The sequence below is a fragment of the Pleurodeles waltl genome, chromosome 11 (assembly GCF_031143425.1).
Source record: "Pleurodeles waltl isolate 20211129_DDA chromosome 11, aPleWal1.hap1.20221129, whole genome shotgun sequence".
NCBI lineage: Eukaryota > Metazoa > Chordata > Amphibia > Caudata > Salamandridae > Pleurodeles > Pleurodeles waltl.
The window spans coordinates 41468623-41483399 of NC_090450.1; the positions used below are offsets into that span (position 1 = coordinate 41468623).

At 42.7% G+C, this 14777-nt stretch overlaps 1 protein-coding gene across 1 annotated transcript in view; it reads left to right on the forward strand.

Annotated features, from left to right (window-relative positions):
* The first annotated feature begins 2352 nt into the window (after nucleotides 1–2352).
* The window catches only part of LOC138265367 (dehydrogenase/reductase SDR family member 4-like), a 126076-nt gene continuing 113651 nt past the window's right edge, over nucleotides 2353–14777 (forward strand). The window contains exons 1-2 of the mRNA XM_069213011.1: nucleotides 2353–2510; nucleotides 10367–10546. Of these exons, the coding sequence (XP_069069112.1) occupies nucleotides 10371–10546 (176 nt within the window). The 5' untranslated portion in view covers nucleotides 2353–2510; nucleotides 10367–10370. The remainder of the gene's footprint in view (nucleotides 2511–10366; nucleotides 10547–14777) is intronic.

A 14777-nucleotide genomic window follows, 5' to 3' on the forward strand; every position in this document is an offset into this window, starting at 1 on the left:
TGGACTACAAGGACCTTTGTTTGTAGGTCACCTGTGATTAGTAGACAACTTGGTTTAAAAGTAAAAAGAATACTCTTGCAAAATGTTTACTGCTTTGCCATGGCAGTGTTGAAGCCAGTAGAAATAACATGGAAATAAAGAAAGCCAGAAAAAGTACATGGTTGGTATACCACCTGCAAGGTTGTCATGCTACTGAAATGTTTTTATGGTCTTCTAGTTGCTTGTAGTTGCACCAGTGGCAAAGCAAATCGGTCTAACTTAATAATACTGCAATCTTCGTGTTTGTTTTGGGTACAGAGGTGAGTATGGTGTTTCTACAGGCCATGGCTTGCTTTGGGCAAACCGTCAGTGGTGTTTCCTGCATAGGGTCCATAGTTTGCATATAAGGGATTATTATGCAACCGTGATCTTTCCTTGTATTTTGCCCTCAGCAGTTCTCGAGGCCCTATAAAGTGTCATTTCCTTCCATCACTGTGTACATATTTTTATTTAGAAAGTGGTGGCCAGTTTCGGGTGTAAGAAGGGCATTTTCCATTTTGCAAAAAGTTGTTGTTTTTACAAGATTTGTTTTTTTACTTTGCAGAGTTCTGAACTGGTATCCTACTGCACCTCTCTGAGAAGCTGCGACGGTGCTCCTTGACTACCCTGAACGTCAAATGCTAAAAGGCGTACCTGGTTCTCAATTTGAGAGTCCACAGTACAGCAGCCCCATGACACCAGAAATGGTGGTTAGAGTTGGTGGCCAGTGACTGCCTTGTGAGACTCCAACCCATATTTCTCACACTTCCTATCATTTTCCTCTGCTGGTAACTTCTAACTGATAGGTAAACATGATGAGATATCACTGTTGCAACTTTCTACCCAATCAATTTAACTACTATTGATATTCACGCCACTGATATTTTCAGGCACTTAGGAAAATTTAATTTGCCACAACTGAACTGTGATATTTTCCTACACATCCATTTTCCAACCCATTAGTTAACATTGCTCGAATTTTATGTCAGGAAACAGAGACATAACATTGTTTATGTTACACGAACCATGAAATCTTTGGGCCAAGCATTCTCCAGGTGGATAGATTTTCTGACTGATCATATTTCACTGACTCTGCTTTTTCTCCCCACACTATTTCCCATCCTTTAGGGTTTTGACTGAGAAGAAATCATGGCAAACTATGTGTCATATTTTTCTACCTCTTAGATTTGGCCACATATGTTTCCACCCATGGGATTTTCTCGAGGTTAGGAAAAATGTCCATTAGTCAGAAGTTATGTGGTCTTCTGTTACACTTTTTAGAGACTTATCTGCTTATTCTTCCGTTACTTTTCATTTCATACTGTTTTCCCTCGTTTCCTTCCTTCTTCTATTTTACAGTATTTCCCAAACGTATATACTGCTCATCTTCCTGTTATTGCTAGGATAATGGTACATTTATTTCAAATGAAGACTTTTTCTGGTTTGCTGACTTTCCTGTACCTTTAAGAAATGTTATTTTAAACTTCAGAACATCGATAAAAACAATGGACCTCAAGAATTAACGCCAACATTTAAACAGCAGCTGCACCTAATTCTGAAAATATTTTCAAAAGTCACCAGGGCCATTTCTGGATCACACCCGTTGAGCAACAGCCCCCCCAAAGCTGGCTGCAGGCTGGGACTGTCAGGAATGATGGAGCTCAGATTTCCTCCGTTCATGTATTTTTTTTGTTTGAAGTAACTCTTGCTTGGGGTCGGGTTTTTAGCATTAGTAGCATACACCGCCCAAATTAAGCCTCGCGGCACCTATTTCCCTCGTGCTTCAAGGCGCTCTCAGTATTAAATAATAAGTAGACCAAGACGTTTGAGTATGAGAAGTGGTATACCGACTAAGAATTCGTTTTGGCTCAGTTGACTGAACTTCAGCTCACTGGTGGAATGAACGGGTGATGTTAGCTTTCCCGCGGCAGCTGAGATCTTGGCTGGACCAAAGTTTTACAAACAACACATGTTGACTAAACAACTGTATATTTTCGCCGTGGGCGGTTTATTTCTGTGGGAGGAGCGAGGGAGCTGAGGTAAGGCTTATGGATGGGACCAGAAGAAAACAACATTAGTTCTGATAATTATGCTTTTAAAGTGTTTCATGCCACACTTCTGCACTTCTAACCGCTGTAAATATATGACATTACTATTGCCCAGTTTATTCAGAGATTTGTACTGAGCAAGGGATGTTAACATTAATTTATCCACAATATGTGAACGGAATTTAGAATCTTGCCTGACCACCTAAAGGTTTAGTTAAGTTATTCTTTCAAGAGTCGCGGAGAGAAGCATTGATTCCGAGGGGAGGGGCAGCACGCTCCTGGACTAGTTCAACTAGTTGGTCGACGTAAGACCTACAAGGGCCTGCCCCCTCAAGGTGCCTCCGCACGGATCCAGTCTTCTTGGCACCCGAGTCGACAGACCAGGCAGGAACCTGCAGAGGGGCACACGCTGCGACCGCCGGACATTCCTGCTGGGGCATTAAGGTAGGCGACATTCTTTGAAGCAGTGGCAGTCTATTGTCTCATTTTCAGCTTCCTGTCTCTTCCTACCCCCTGCCTATCTCCTCTGCTCCTTGCTGTCAGACTTTCCCTGCTCTCCGACTCAACCTCTCTTAACCCGGCAAACACCTCTCTGCACAGGGGCATCGATTCCATTGATGCAGCAGGTGCAGCAGCACCGGGGCCGAGTGGCCTGATTGGTGCTACATTTCACAGTTCACACAGCGGCCGGGGGGCACATTTCAGTCCTCGCACTGGGGCCCAGGACACACGAGTTACGCCACTGCATGTCGTGTGCGACATTTTAAAGTTTGCAGTCTGCCAATGTGTGACAGTTGCATGCTCCATGTGGCCCCTCGTTTAACAGGCCATTCGTAATGCGGGCTTGGGGGGCACTTAAGAGACGGCAAAAAACATGGTGTCTGGTTACCATTGGGTGATGCGCAAAATTACACAGTGCCTATCAACCCTGAGTGCCTATCTTAAATATCCCTAATTTTCAGCTAATCAGTGAAATATCACTACTTTGAATAAACATGCCAAAGAAGAAAGGAGCGTAATGCCTGGAAGGGCAGCTTGGGAGCATTTCTCTGCAGAAAAACAGTGGGGTGTTTAATTTGAGGATGTAGAATGTGTTATCCAGGGCTGTAATGAGAGTGTTAATTTCGAAGAGGAGACGAGGAGGATTTCATACTTAGAGGGGTTAAATTTTAGGTGATGAGAAGTCATCCAGTTGTGAACAGAGGTTAGGGTAATGGTGAGATGCAAGAATAAATCATTCTCTGGAATGTTAAATATTTGCCAAGTGCCTTTGGATTGTGTATCCGGGGATGGGGTTGGTGGATGTCTTGACTTAGAAGCTATATTACTTTGGAGATGAAGTTCTGTAGAAACTCTTCTGATTTCATTGGTGGGTCACCAAATTTGGTGGATGTGGAAGTGGAGTGTCTGTTGGCAGTTTTGACCACATCAAAGAGTTGCTTTGGTCGGTTCTCGCTGAGACCAGAAGCGATCTGAAGAGATTGGTTTTCTTGCAAATGATCTGCCTTTTGTACAGGCACCTACCATTTCAGGGACATTTAAGGATTGCGGTGGAGGATGGATGTCTCTATTTCTTCTGTAATCTTTTTAAGGCTTCCTTTCATCATACAAACCTTTGTTAAACCATTGGGTTGATAATTTAGGTTGTTTCTTTTTGCTTTGAAGTGGAGCTACATTACCAATGCACCCCCATGTGTGAGTAGTGCGCTTTACAAATTCCTGATAGATTGATTGAATGATCAAGGAGATCAATGAGACATCCAACTGTGAGAGGTCAAGTCATGGACGTCTGTGATGAGGACAAATGGAAGGTAAAACCTTCTGAGCAGTGTTAGGTTCATAAGCGACATCTGTGAGGCCTCCACCTGAGTATCCACAATGGTTTATTTGCCTTGATCATTGAAGGCTATTCCTTGTTATACGTGGTAACACCATGCCTCCTTCCAATTCTACACCAGTCTTCACTATCAGTTATAGAGTCACCGACTCTCTGTGAGCCATCATCCCCCATGTGTGCCATTTCTTGACTATACTGTCTGCCCCTTCTGCTTTTGGAGCACACACTGCATGCTCCTGCTGATATGCCAACTTGCCCTTTCTCAAGGGTTGTATGACATTACCATGTGTGGTTTGACCATGCACATCTTTACATCGTAGTTTTTACCACACATACCATTATCACACTTTCATATTTGCTTAGATTAAAAATACACTTACCACGCAAACAACTAGCATGCAGACTTACACCACGCACACCATTACTTCATATTATTTTAAATATTATTACTAAAGAGTACCAGAGTTTCACTACAATGTGACACTGCCACCTACCGATGAATGTAAGTAACAGTTCCAAAACCAACCCAAATACATAGGATCCTATTATGAGTTCGGCGGTGGCAGTCAGACCACCCCACTCCTGGTGGTCTGACTGCCAGATTTCGACCCTGGTGGTCGGACCACCAGGGGACCACCACTACTGTCAGGATCATAGATCCAGGCGGGATGGCAGTGGTCGGAGTCGTGGTCAGCCATGGCGGTGCTGAGTTTAGTGCCGCTGTGCTGATCACAAGTCCTCTTTCCACTAGCCTTTCATGGCGGGGTCCTTACAATGAAAAGGCTGGTGGAAAGTCAGTGCTGGGGGCCACGGGGGGCCCTGCACTGCCCATGCCGTAAGCAATGATGGGGCCCCCCTGCCAGCACCCTTGTAATACGACAGTGCACATTCCAAGGGTGCTGTTGTGCCATGGTATTGGCCTCGGCTCCCTTAATGGAGCCGAAGCCAATGCCGTGGCACAGTTACCGCCGTTCTGACCGGCAGAAAAGTCATAATACGCTATTTCTCGCCAGTCAGCCCAGTGGAAACGTCATAATACGACTGGGGGTGGTCTGCCGGTATTACGTCAGCCTCCTCCCCACAGCTTTGGCGGTCGGCTCATTCCGACCGTCAAAGTCGTAATGTAGGCCATAAACCTAAATACACAATAAACCCTAATACTCTGAATACAAAACGTATATATATATCTTAAAATGCCAATTATATTATTTACAGGTTTATGTCTCCCAGGAAAAATAAATACTGGCACGAATTATAGTTTCTTAGGGCGGGGGTTGGCCACAGGCCCTGTGGCCAACCATCCTGCATGCACCCAAACCCAAGCGGCGCATGGCCGTTGGCGGTGAGCAGCATGAGGTTGGATGCAGTGGGTGTTTTTTTCCAATTGTTCTCTGGAACCGCAGATCCACTCATGGATCTGCAGATTGGACAACGAAAAATAATTAGGCATTTTTTTTACCACAAGGGGGTAGTGTTCCCTACCCCTCTAAGTGTCCTATGGGGTCAGAATACCTGTACCCTGACCCCTCATGTGCTTTTTGCACTCTTCTTTTCCCACCCCCGAGCCAATGCGACAAACAAAATGGCAGTCGCAACTATTCTGCCAGGTTGCGGTTGATAGCATGAGGTTGAATGCAGTGGGTGTTTTTTTTAAAAAAGAAACCACGGATCCACCCATGGATTCACAGATCTGCAGACTGGACAAAAAAAAATTAGCCAATTTTTTTTACCTCAAGGGGTCCCTACCCCTCTATGTGTTCCATGCAGGTATCCCGACCCCTCGTGTTTTTGCACTCTTCTTTTCCCAGACCCGAACCAATGCGACAAACAAAATGGCAGTCACAACTTTTCTGCCAGGTTGCGGTCAGCCAATCTGTGCCTTGCTTTTCTCCTGGATTTGAGGATCGGACTTGGATCCACGGGTCTGGCTTCAGGGAGGATCTGCATCCCTATATATCTATATTGTTTGCCCTTAAATTACTCCAACACTACTGAATGGATTTATACCAAACCACATTGGATTTATACCAAAGCATAATCTGCAGAACAGGATCTAGCTTCCTGCCAAATTTGGTGTAATTCCGTTCAGCAGATTAGGATGCAAGCGTGTTGTAGGAAAGTCCCCTTTTTTGCCCTGGTCATCCCCAAACCTGTTGGACAGGTAATGGTGGTTACTGACTCTTGGCTGTGCCCTGGGCACCGCTTACCAGTCCCAGGGCTAGTGCTCTGTGTAAAGTGGATATTCAAATTAGGCTCATTATAATGGGCAATATTAACCTACCTATAAGTCCCTAGTATATGGAAGGCCATTTAGGTTTAGGGACCCCAGCATAGGTAGTGCACCCATAGGTGCACTGCCGAGGTGCCCAGTGTCATTTTAAAGACAGGCCTGCCTTACTGCCTGCTTTTAAACTAAAGTTATATGCAAATTCGACGTTGGAATTAAAAGTACTTCCAAAGTCTTAAACTACCTTATTTTTACATATAAGTCACCCCTAAGGTGTGCCCTATGTGCCCCTAGGGATGGATGCCATGTAACTATAAGCAAGGAACTTATAAAAATTGTTTTATAAGCCCAGGTGAGGTAAAATAGCCAAATTCGTTTTTCCATCACTGTAGTGAATGGCATCCATAGACTAAAACGCAGAGACTTTATTTTAAGTAACAAAGTCCCCCTAAGTGTCAGATACCCCAAGTTTGGTATCAAATTAATTGTTATAATAAATCCAACAACTTACAATTGTTCACTACAGTGTGACACTGCCACCCACTGATGAATGAGTTTTAAACTCAAACTGAAAAGTTGCCAACTTCAGCTCTGTAGTGTCCTTCTATGATTGGCCAGCCTCTGGCAGCCTGGCCAGGCTGCCTCGATGAGGTGTAAAGTGGCCTGGGCTGAACACAAAGAGATGTCCCTGGGGGAGGAGAGCTACCTCAGCAGATGGGGAAGCAGGAAGGGGTCAGCAGACCAGAATGTCTGTGATTGTTTTTAAATAAATCATTTTTTTGAAATGCAGCCTGCTTTCCTTAAAGTAAAATTAGATGCATTTAAAAATAGAAAAAAGAAAAGTTTTCCTTTCATTTTTTAAGAGTGCTCTTAAAAACGTTTTCGCTACCATTCACAAAGGAGAAGGTCCAAATATGCAAATATTTGGACAGCCTGGGAGCCTGTGCCTGCAGCCTGTGACGAGGGAAAGAGGAGTGGCGCAATGGTGGCAGAGGATGTGATTCAGGTAAGTTTTTTTATTATTATTATTTCCCCCTGTGCCGCCCCGCCACGCACCTCAAGCTGCTCCTTCAATTATGTCAAACACAGTGGGTCACCTGGATTAATTTGGCATAAACGCTTAGGAAGCTGAGAAGCAACCAACACAGTACTGCTACAGTTACAAATAAACATACATTTTCATAGCCAAAAGAATTATTGAATACAACAACCATGTTATCTGGTCATTAGGTGACAAAGGGGCAAAGTTAACAAGCATTGGCAAAACCAATAGGTCTTGCCTAAGTGAGCGCTATCAGCTGTGCCAATGTCTTTTAGCCATGTTGTATAGAAGCGTGGCTCCTGTGCAGCATGGCTGACAGATAGAAAAAAGTTCTATAACACGTCATAGCATTTTTATTCTTATAGCGAGTGGGTAAAATGGATAACAGGAGGGAGGGTGGGGGAGACGAATAATTAGAAGCTAAAAATAAAGCAACATGATGTGGCCAGTGCTGACAGCATCACAGCTTTTTTCCTATGGCGGTTGGGGGTGCAAAACAGACAACAAGGGGGTTGCAAGGAAGAGGCAACACAGACAAGGGAGGAGAGGTGGGAGGGGAGAAGCAATACGGACAACAGGAGTGTGGGGTGGGAGGAAACATTGTTATTGCTCATAACATTGTGATGTGGTGTTATAAATATAAAAAAAATGTGGAAGTATCAATCGCCACCCAGCACTAATATTTTTTCTGTGCACTTATGTCCAGATGGATAGAATTATAGGGTGACGTGTCAGGCTGCTGTGGTTAAAAAAATAATTATGAAAGACAACAGCAGTCATTCTTTGTTTGATGGATGCTTATTTAAAGATAATTGAAATGTTGTTGCTCAACCCCCTCAAATAGCAAGGTTGTGCATTCTTTTGGAACTCAATGACTAGTTTGAAAACTGATTGTGTGGTAACAGACACCAAGTTAAACCCTGGAACAGAGGTAGACCTAAACCTGTGAGCATGTGAAAAATGATTTAAAAGAATGAACGCTATGATGTGGCCAGTTCTGGCCTCATCGTCGCCTTTTTTCTAAAATTAGGGTGAATGGGCACCACTGACACCAAGAGAGAGGGAGGGTATTAAGGAAAGGGCAACAGGAAACTAAAAAGGAAAGCGCTATGACACAGCATTTTTCTTTCTTAAGGTGGCTGAGTGGAGCAACATCGACAACTAGAAGGGGGTTGTGTTGGATGTCAGAAAAAGCAAAACAGACAACAAGGGGTGAGGGTGAGAGTGAAGAAGCAACATGGACAACAAGGGAATGAGGGTGAAGGGAAGAAGAAACGCAAACAAGGGTGTGGGAGAAGAATTTACTAGGACTTACAAGTAAACTAAATATGAATTTAAGTAAATTCTACCATATTTAAGGAGTGAGCACAAACACTTTAGCAGTGGTAAAGTACGCAGAGTTCTAACTCCATCAAAAACAAATTCAGCAAAAATAGGAGTGAAGGCAAAAGGTTTGTGGGTGAACCTTTATGAAAGGTCCGAGTCAAATAATAATATTCTGCAAAAAAGTATTAAAGATATGAACATATGTGTGCCTGCTTCGTAACAAATATGTGAGGAGTTCCACTTCAAAGAGAAATTCGAATTTTGTTGAAAAAAATAAATAAAAGACACTAAACAGTTAAAAAATACTTCTGTGCAAAACACTTAACTACTCTTGTCTTTCAATGATACACGAAGACAGTTATAACTCTTAGTTGTATGGTCCTTAAAATAATATTGAGTAGATATTGAAAGGGGGGGGGGTAAATTAATAGCACAGACATTGCTCAGATGAAGAAATAGAGAAGGGAACAATGACTGTAGAGAGGATTCAAAAGTTGAGTGGTACAAGATCATTGGAAGGTGAAGAGTGTTGCTGGTTGGGATGAATTACCCTGGATGAAAGCAAAGGGGTTGGAGGAGTATATTTGTATGGAGAGCCTTGCCTAATAAAGCTAAGGAAGGAATGTATTCCCCTCTACGAGAGCTGCAGCGATGGAGGCCGTCAGCTGCAGTATTGCGTGGATGTGTTTCTCTTTAACTGCACATGTTTAATGTTGTAAGTAGTGTGCATGCACTTGGAAGAGCTGGTGTGTGCTAGAGGTTAGAGAAACAAACAACATGAACTGCTGCATAGATGACTTTTGTTGTTGATTTTCAATGTTGTTTGCCCCTTTAAAGCCAGTATGTTGCAGTCGTGGCTCGCAAGAGTAAGAAAGGGTGGGGCGGCGTGTGTGGGCAGTGGGGGGGCAATGAGCAAAAATGTAATGTTTCGCATTGCCACCACCGCACAGCTACTCAGCTGCAGGCTCAGGTTCCAGCCGGCCCTGTGTCCAATCCTACAGCTGCTTTCATGCTGCTGGCAGCATGAAAGCAGCGGTGGGATTGGACAGAGCCCCCAGCCGGGGCACTCCAAGGCAGAGTGGGAGCCGCTGCCTGCTCTCTCCAATCCTGCACTGCATAGTGGACAGAGCATACTGCGCATGTATGTTTAACTGGCCCCGACAGCCGGGCAAACATACATGCATACTGAGGTGGGGTGCTGTCACACCCCCTCAGTCCCTGTCACGCCAGTGGCCCCTACCCTTTTGCAGTAAAAACGTAATAAACTAAGCTTATTATGTTTTTACTGTAAAAGTTTTGCCGACGCTGCTGGCGGGGGAGGGACACTCCTCTACCGTAGAGGAGGAGCCACCCCAGGTATGTTGATGAATATTTAATTCAATTCCTCTGTAACAAACTTTAACGGTTGATGACCTCTTTCTAGATGATTTGGGTTCTTAAGATGGTGCAATGAATTCTTCGTTGTTTCAGTAGCAAAAAATTAAATGTCAAGTTGAAGAGATAGATCACTATCTCTTCGGTGATGGATTCCTCTTTGGACCTTTGACTGATTCCATAAAAAGGATTCTGCAATCCTGCCCTGCTCCAAAGAGGGAAGTTAGGTGAGCATGCCTTTGTTGTAGGTAAGGCACCAAGTAGATTATCGATGAGTTTTAAAAAGAGAAGAGCGGGCTATACATTTTTCACTTGTTTTTGCCTAATGACATTTTTCAGTAGGAACATATTTGTGTATAGTAATCAAAACAACTATGTTCCCTTTTTACAGGTATTGGAATTATACATGAGATACTGTAGTGTGCTGCTTGGGACAACTATAAAATATACCTTACACAATCTTTAAATTAAAAACGTTTATTTTCATTCTGCAGTAAGATGGTGACTGTCATGGGAACAAGAAGCATATTCAGTTCATTGATCAGACCTCATGGAATTCATCGACAGCCAGCACTAATGAATCTTCACTCCATACTGAGGTTGAACAGCAGCACAGTAGAGTGGAACACTGTGCATGCTGGGAAGGTGGCTATTATGACTGCTTCAACTGATGGGTAACAACTTTAACAAATACAAAACAAAATCAGTATGTTTCTATTGGTTGATCATAATTTCGTGGCTTATTCTCTTTGGTGTTTTTCTGTAGCCAGTTGTTCTCAATCTATGAACAGTAGTTTCTGTCCCGAAGTGCCTTATTCAGGGGCAGGACAGTCTAGTATCTCCATTGCTACATTCATTGCACTTCAGCTTAATCACATGCATGCTACTAGACCCAATTCAGGCAGGAGACTCCCAATTCATGAAGCAATAAATGGCTTCATTTTGGCTCTCTCCTGCATGAAATTGTCTCTGTTTCAATAGAAGTCAAATGTTGGCATGTAAGCAATCATCACTAAATGGAGTGGGTTCAGTGAGCACTGAATGGACTTAGAGAGCAAGAGGAAAACTGGGAAAAATAACTTTTCCTCCATAGGCTGTGAAAGACTGGTAGAAATGGAGGAAAACCACATGTAAGGATGACCTTACCTGGCCCCAGATCTACCATATTTTTAGAGGTACCAATTAGTTTATCATTTTCACATTAGCCACTCAGCATCTACATGTTATTGTTGTGTTACTTCAAACTTATTGGGACCATACCCAGTAGATTTCCTAAACCCCAAAAAGATACTGCAACCTTTCCTAGAATAATTGTAAACTGAAGAGTGTTTCTCATCCCTTCCTCTGAGTTACGCTCACGTCAGTGAATTGTCATCTGCAAGTGATGTACTGAATCCCCACTCTCAACATTGAGGTAACTACACACAGAAATACTAGTATTCTCTAATAAAACTAGCATTCATAATGTGTTTTTCTTATACAAAAATGAAATCAACAACGATAGCAATTATTAATAAACAACTAAATGAATTAACTGAAACAAGGATTAATGCAGGATGACCCACAAATGTTGTTCATTACACAATCCTAATCTACTAGTCTATATTAATATCTACATTACATGTTGTTGTCTTACAACTTTATGTTTTAGTCTAATGACTACATTATATTATTTTCCTGCCATGTTTATGGCAGTAAGCTTGAAACTGAAGTCCCGAGTTCTGGCCTCTTCTACTGCATGAGTCCCATTTGTTAATCCCTCCCACATTGCTGAAGTAGTTTTTTCCTTTTTCTTGCATTAAAGCTTATGAAGTAAAGGCAGTGCTTAATTTGTAAAAAACGAAAAGCCCGAGCCCTTGTTACGAGGTCACTGCTGCTTGCACCACCTATTGCTCCCACTAGCACTGTCAATGACAATGCTATCAATTCTAGCCATCGCACTCATAAAAATGTGACAATCCAGACTTTAAATATGCATTAAAATGACTAATACATGCCCCCCAGCTAATGATATAACCTTGGGTGACAGACATTAGTGATTTTAATGTACATTTAATTATTAAACAACAGCTGTTGTGCCTCTCACAAAATAAGACAGACAGTGCCACCAAGTGGCAGGCTGTCATGAGAGCTAGTGTTGACAATAAAGTACTGTTGCTGAGCACCAGAAGCCACTGGCTCAAATTAAGCACTGGGTAAAGTAGGACTATTTATGCTCATCTCTCACATCTGTTACACTGGACACAAAACAGTTCTGTTAGTTTTCAGGAAGCACACAGTAGCTGCTGTATTGTACTTTTTTATTTTTCCAAAAGAAGACTTGCACAAAGTCACCCTACTTGCAGGCAGAACACAAGCTAATGTGAAACACTGTAAAGAATGTGAAAACCTTTTCTGGCTCTGTAATGTGAAGAGATGAAATATGTGTTGATTGAATTATGATGGCCTGCAGAAAGGTAAACAACTTTACCAGCCCTAATAATTCTCAACATAGAGACTTTGGTCATGAAAAATGAAACAACGGCAGAGTAAAAGTTTGTCAGTGCTAGTAGTCAGTGCTAGTTCTAGTCAATGGTAATTTGATTATGAAAATACTGAAACATGAATTATGTGTTTTATTGAATATTTTTTGGAAATTGTATAAATGTAGTAGAAGGAGTTTTACCAATTGAAAGTAACATGTTCTCCAAGCATAGGAGACTGTTTAACATGCTTGTTGAGCATTCATAATGAATCTGAACTCAGTAGAAGGTATGGAAGATGTGGACCCAACACTGCCAGATCCAAACTAGATTTCTATAATATAAAAGATACATTTACATGCAATGTATCTTGATGGAAGACTAGTTCTGAAAATATGACATGGATTCAACCCTATTGACCTTGCATTTTGTCTCAATAATCCTTTTTCATTTTAAGATTGTTGTGTTCATACAAGCCATAGGACCTTCTAGGCCCCATCAAAACCTTTTTAAATTAGGAATATTCAACAGTGACATATGCTGGTGCTGCAAAAGCAGCTCTGGCAACCTTGCATGCATGCCTTTCGATTGGGAATACATTCTCAACATTTTTGGTTTTGCATTGCCTCCTAATCTTGTATACATGATCCTGGGACCCGCTGTCTTGATATGTCCAAATATTACCTACATCTATTAGATCTACCCTATGCTATCACCCATAAGGCAGTCTTTGACAAATTGAAAAATCCTGGCAAACACCTCTATATCAGAGGACCAGCACGAATTATGCAAAAACCAATCAATAATATGCCTGATTTGGAACAGACTAAATGCATGATTACAAAAAATAAATCCTGCATAATTTAGACCAAAAGCATATATCCCAGGACTTCTGGAGCTCGATAGTTATAGTCATTTCTCTGCTGCCACTTAAGGATTTTATTAACACAGATGATTCATTTAATACTTAGCTAAGCACTCAAACTCAGTAACTATTGTTTTATTCCTTTTACACATCTTCCTATTCTATTTTCCTACATTCTATATTTTTCCTTCCATTCTCATTTTCCCCTGCAAGCCTTTTCATATATTTACCCAGCACCAGACCATATTGTCACTATATCACCATTACAGTCTGTAATATGCATTTAAAACCATGTGACATGACAAGTGTGTCTTGTCACATTGAAGTGGTCATTCCGAGTTTGGCGGTAACTGATCCACCACGCCGGCAGCAGTCTTTTGGCCGCAGCCAGGGCTGCGGTGCAGAACGCCATTTAACGAGTAAGGCGGTGAACCCAATGCAACACAAATAACTCACCACCAGCACTGCCACCGCTGACGAGCAGGAACCAGCAGCAAAACCCAACTTCATGCAGGCGGAAGCCAAAGTCCCACCCGCCATATTCTGTGTCACCACACCGCCAAGATATCCGGTGCAGGCTGACCGCCACGAAAACCTGGCAGAAACAGAAAGTACAAAAGGAGATACCCACCTCCAGGCATTGAGATGCCTCTCGGCCACTATGGCAGACGAACTGCTAGTCTTCCCAGGATTGTATCTCGCCATACACCTTCAGGGCCACCGACAGCGATGAAGACGACAACCGTCAGTACGCCTAGCACAGAGGGGAGGAAATGGCAGTGATACAATCCCACACATAACACACATTACTCGCACAGACAGCTAAGGCCACATACAGGCACACACAATATACGTCAATGGCAAGTATCCAATACACACACAAAGCGAAGCAGATACGTGGCAAACATGTAGCACAATGCACTCCAACACCACCAACACACCCCATAATCAGACAACGACAACTAGACCACAAACACTTCAATGCAGGAACATACAGGCAAGTTGTGCGACACCACGCACACACACACCATGAACTCTATGTAGCAATGACACACAATCAATAGCTGTGAACATACATCCAAACAATGATACAGATGACACAACACATACAATCAACAATTAAGGAAATCCACATATGCAGCACCATACACAAGGACGCACACAACACCCTACACAAACAAGCAGTCACACACATCAAAACATTCCCATGGCCCAAACCATCTACCCAGAGCATGCAACAACACAGACACAATCTATACACTGACCTCACACACCTTTGCACATAGATGTCACACCACTATGTAGAAAGAAACCAGGATGAGCATCTCAACTTGCCAAGCACAGCAATGTGGGCAGATGTATTTATAAACAGAATGTATAAAAAACTATATACAAAATGTGCAAAATAGCAAGTTCAATGTCTGGTAATGAAGGACACATTGTCCAGATATCATGGCCCCAACTTGACTCTGGGCAGCATAGGGCTTCACGTCATAGGGGCATTAATGGGACAGGCAGGCACCTCAAGGGGGTGGAGGGTGGGGTAAGCTTGGATGTGGAAGGGGCACATTTCGGTTT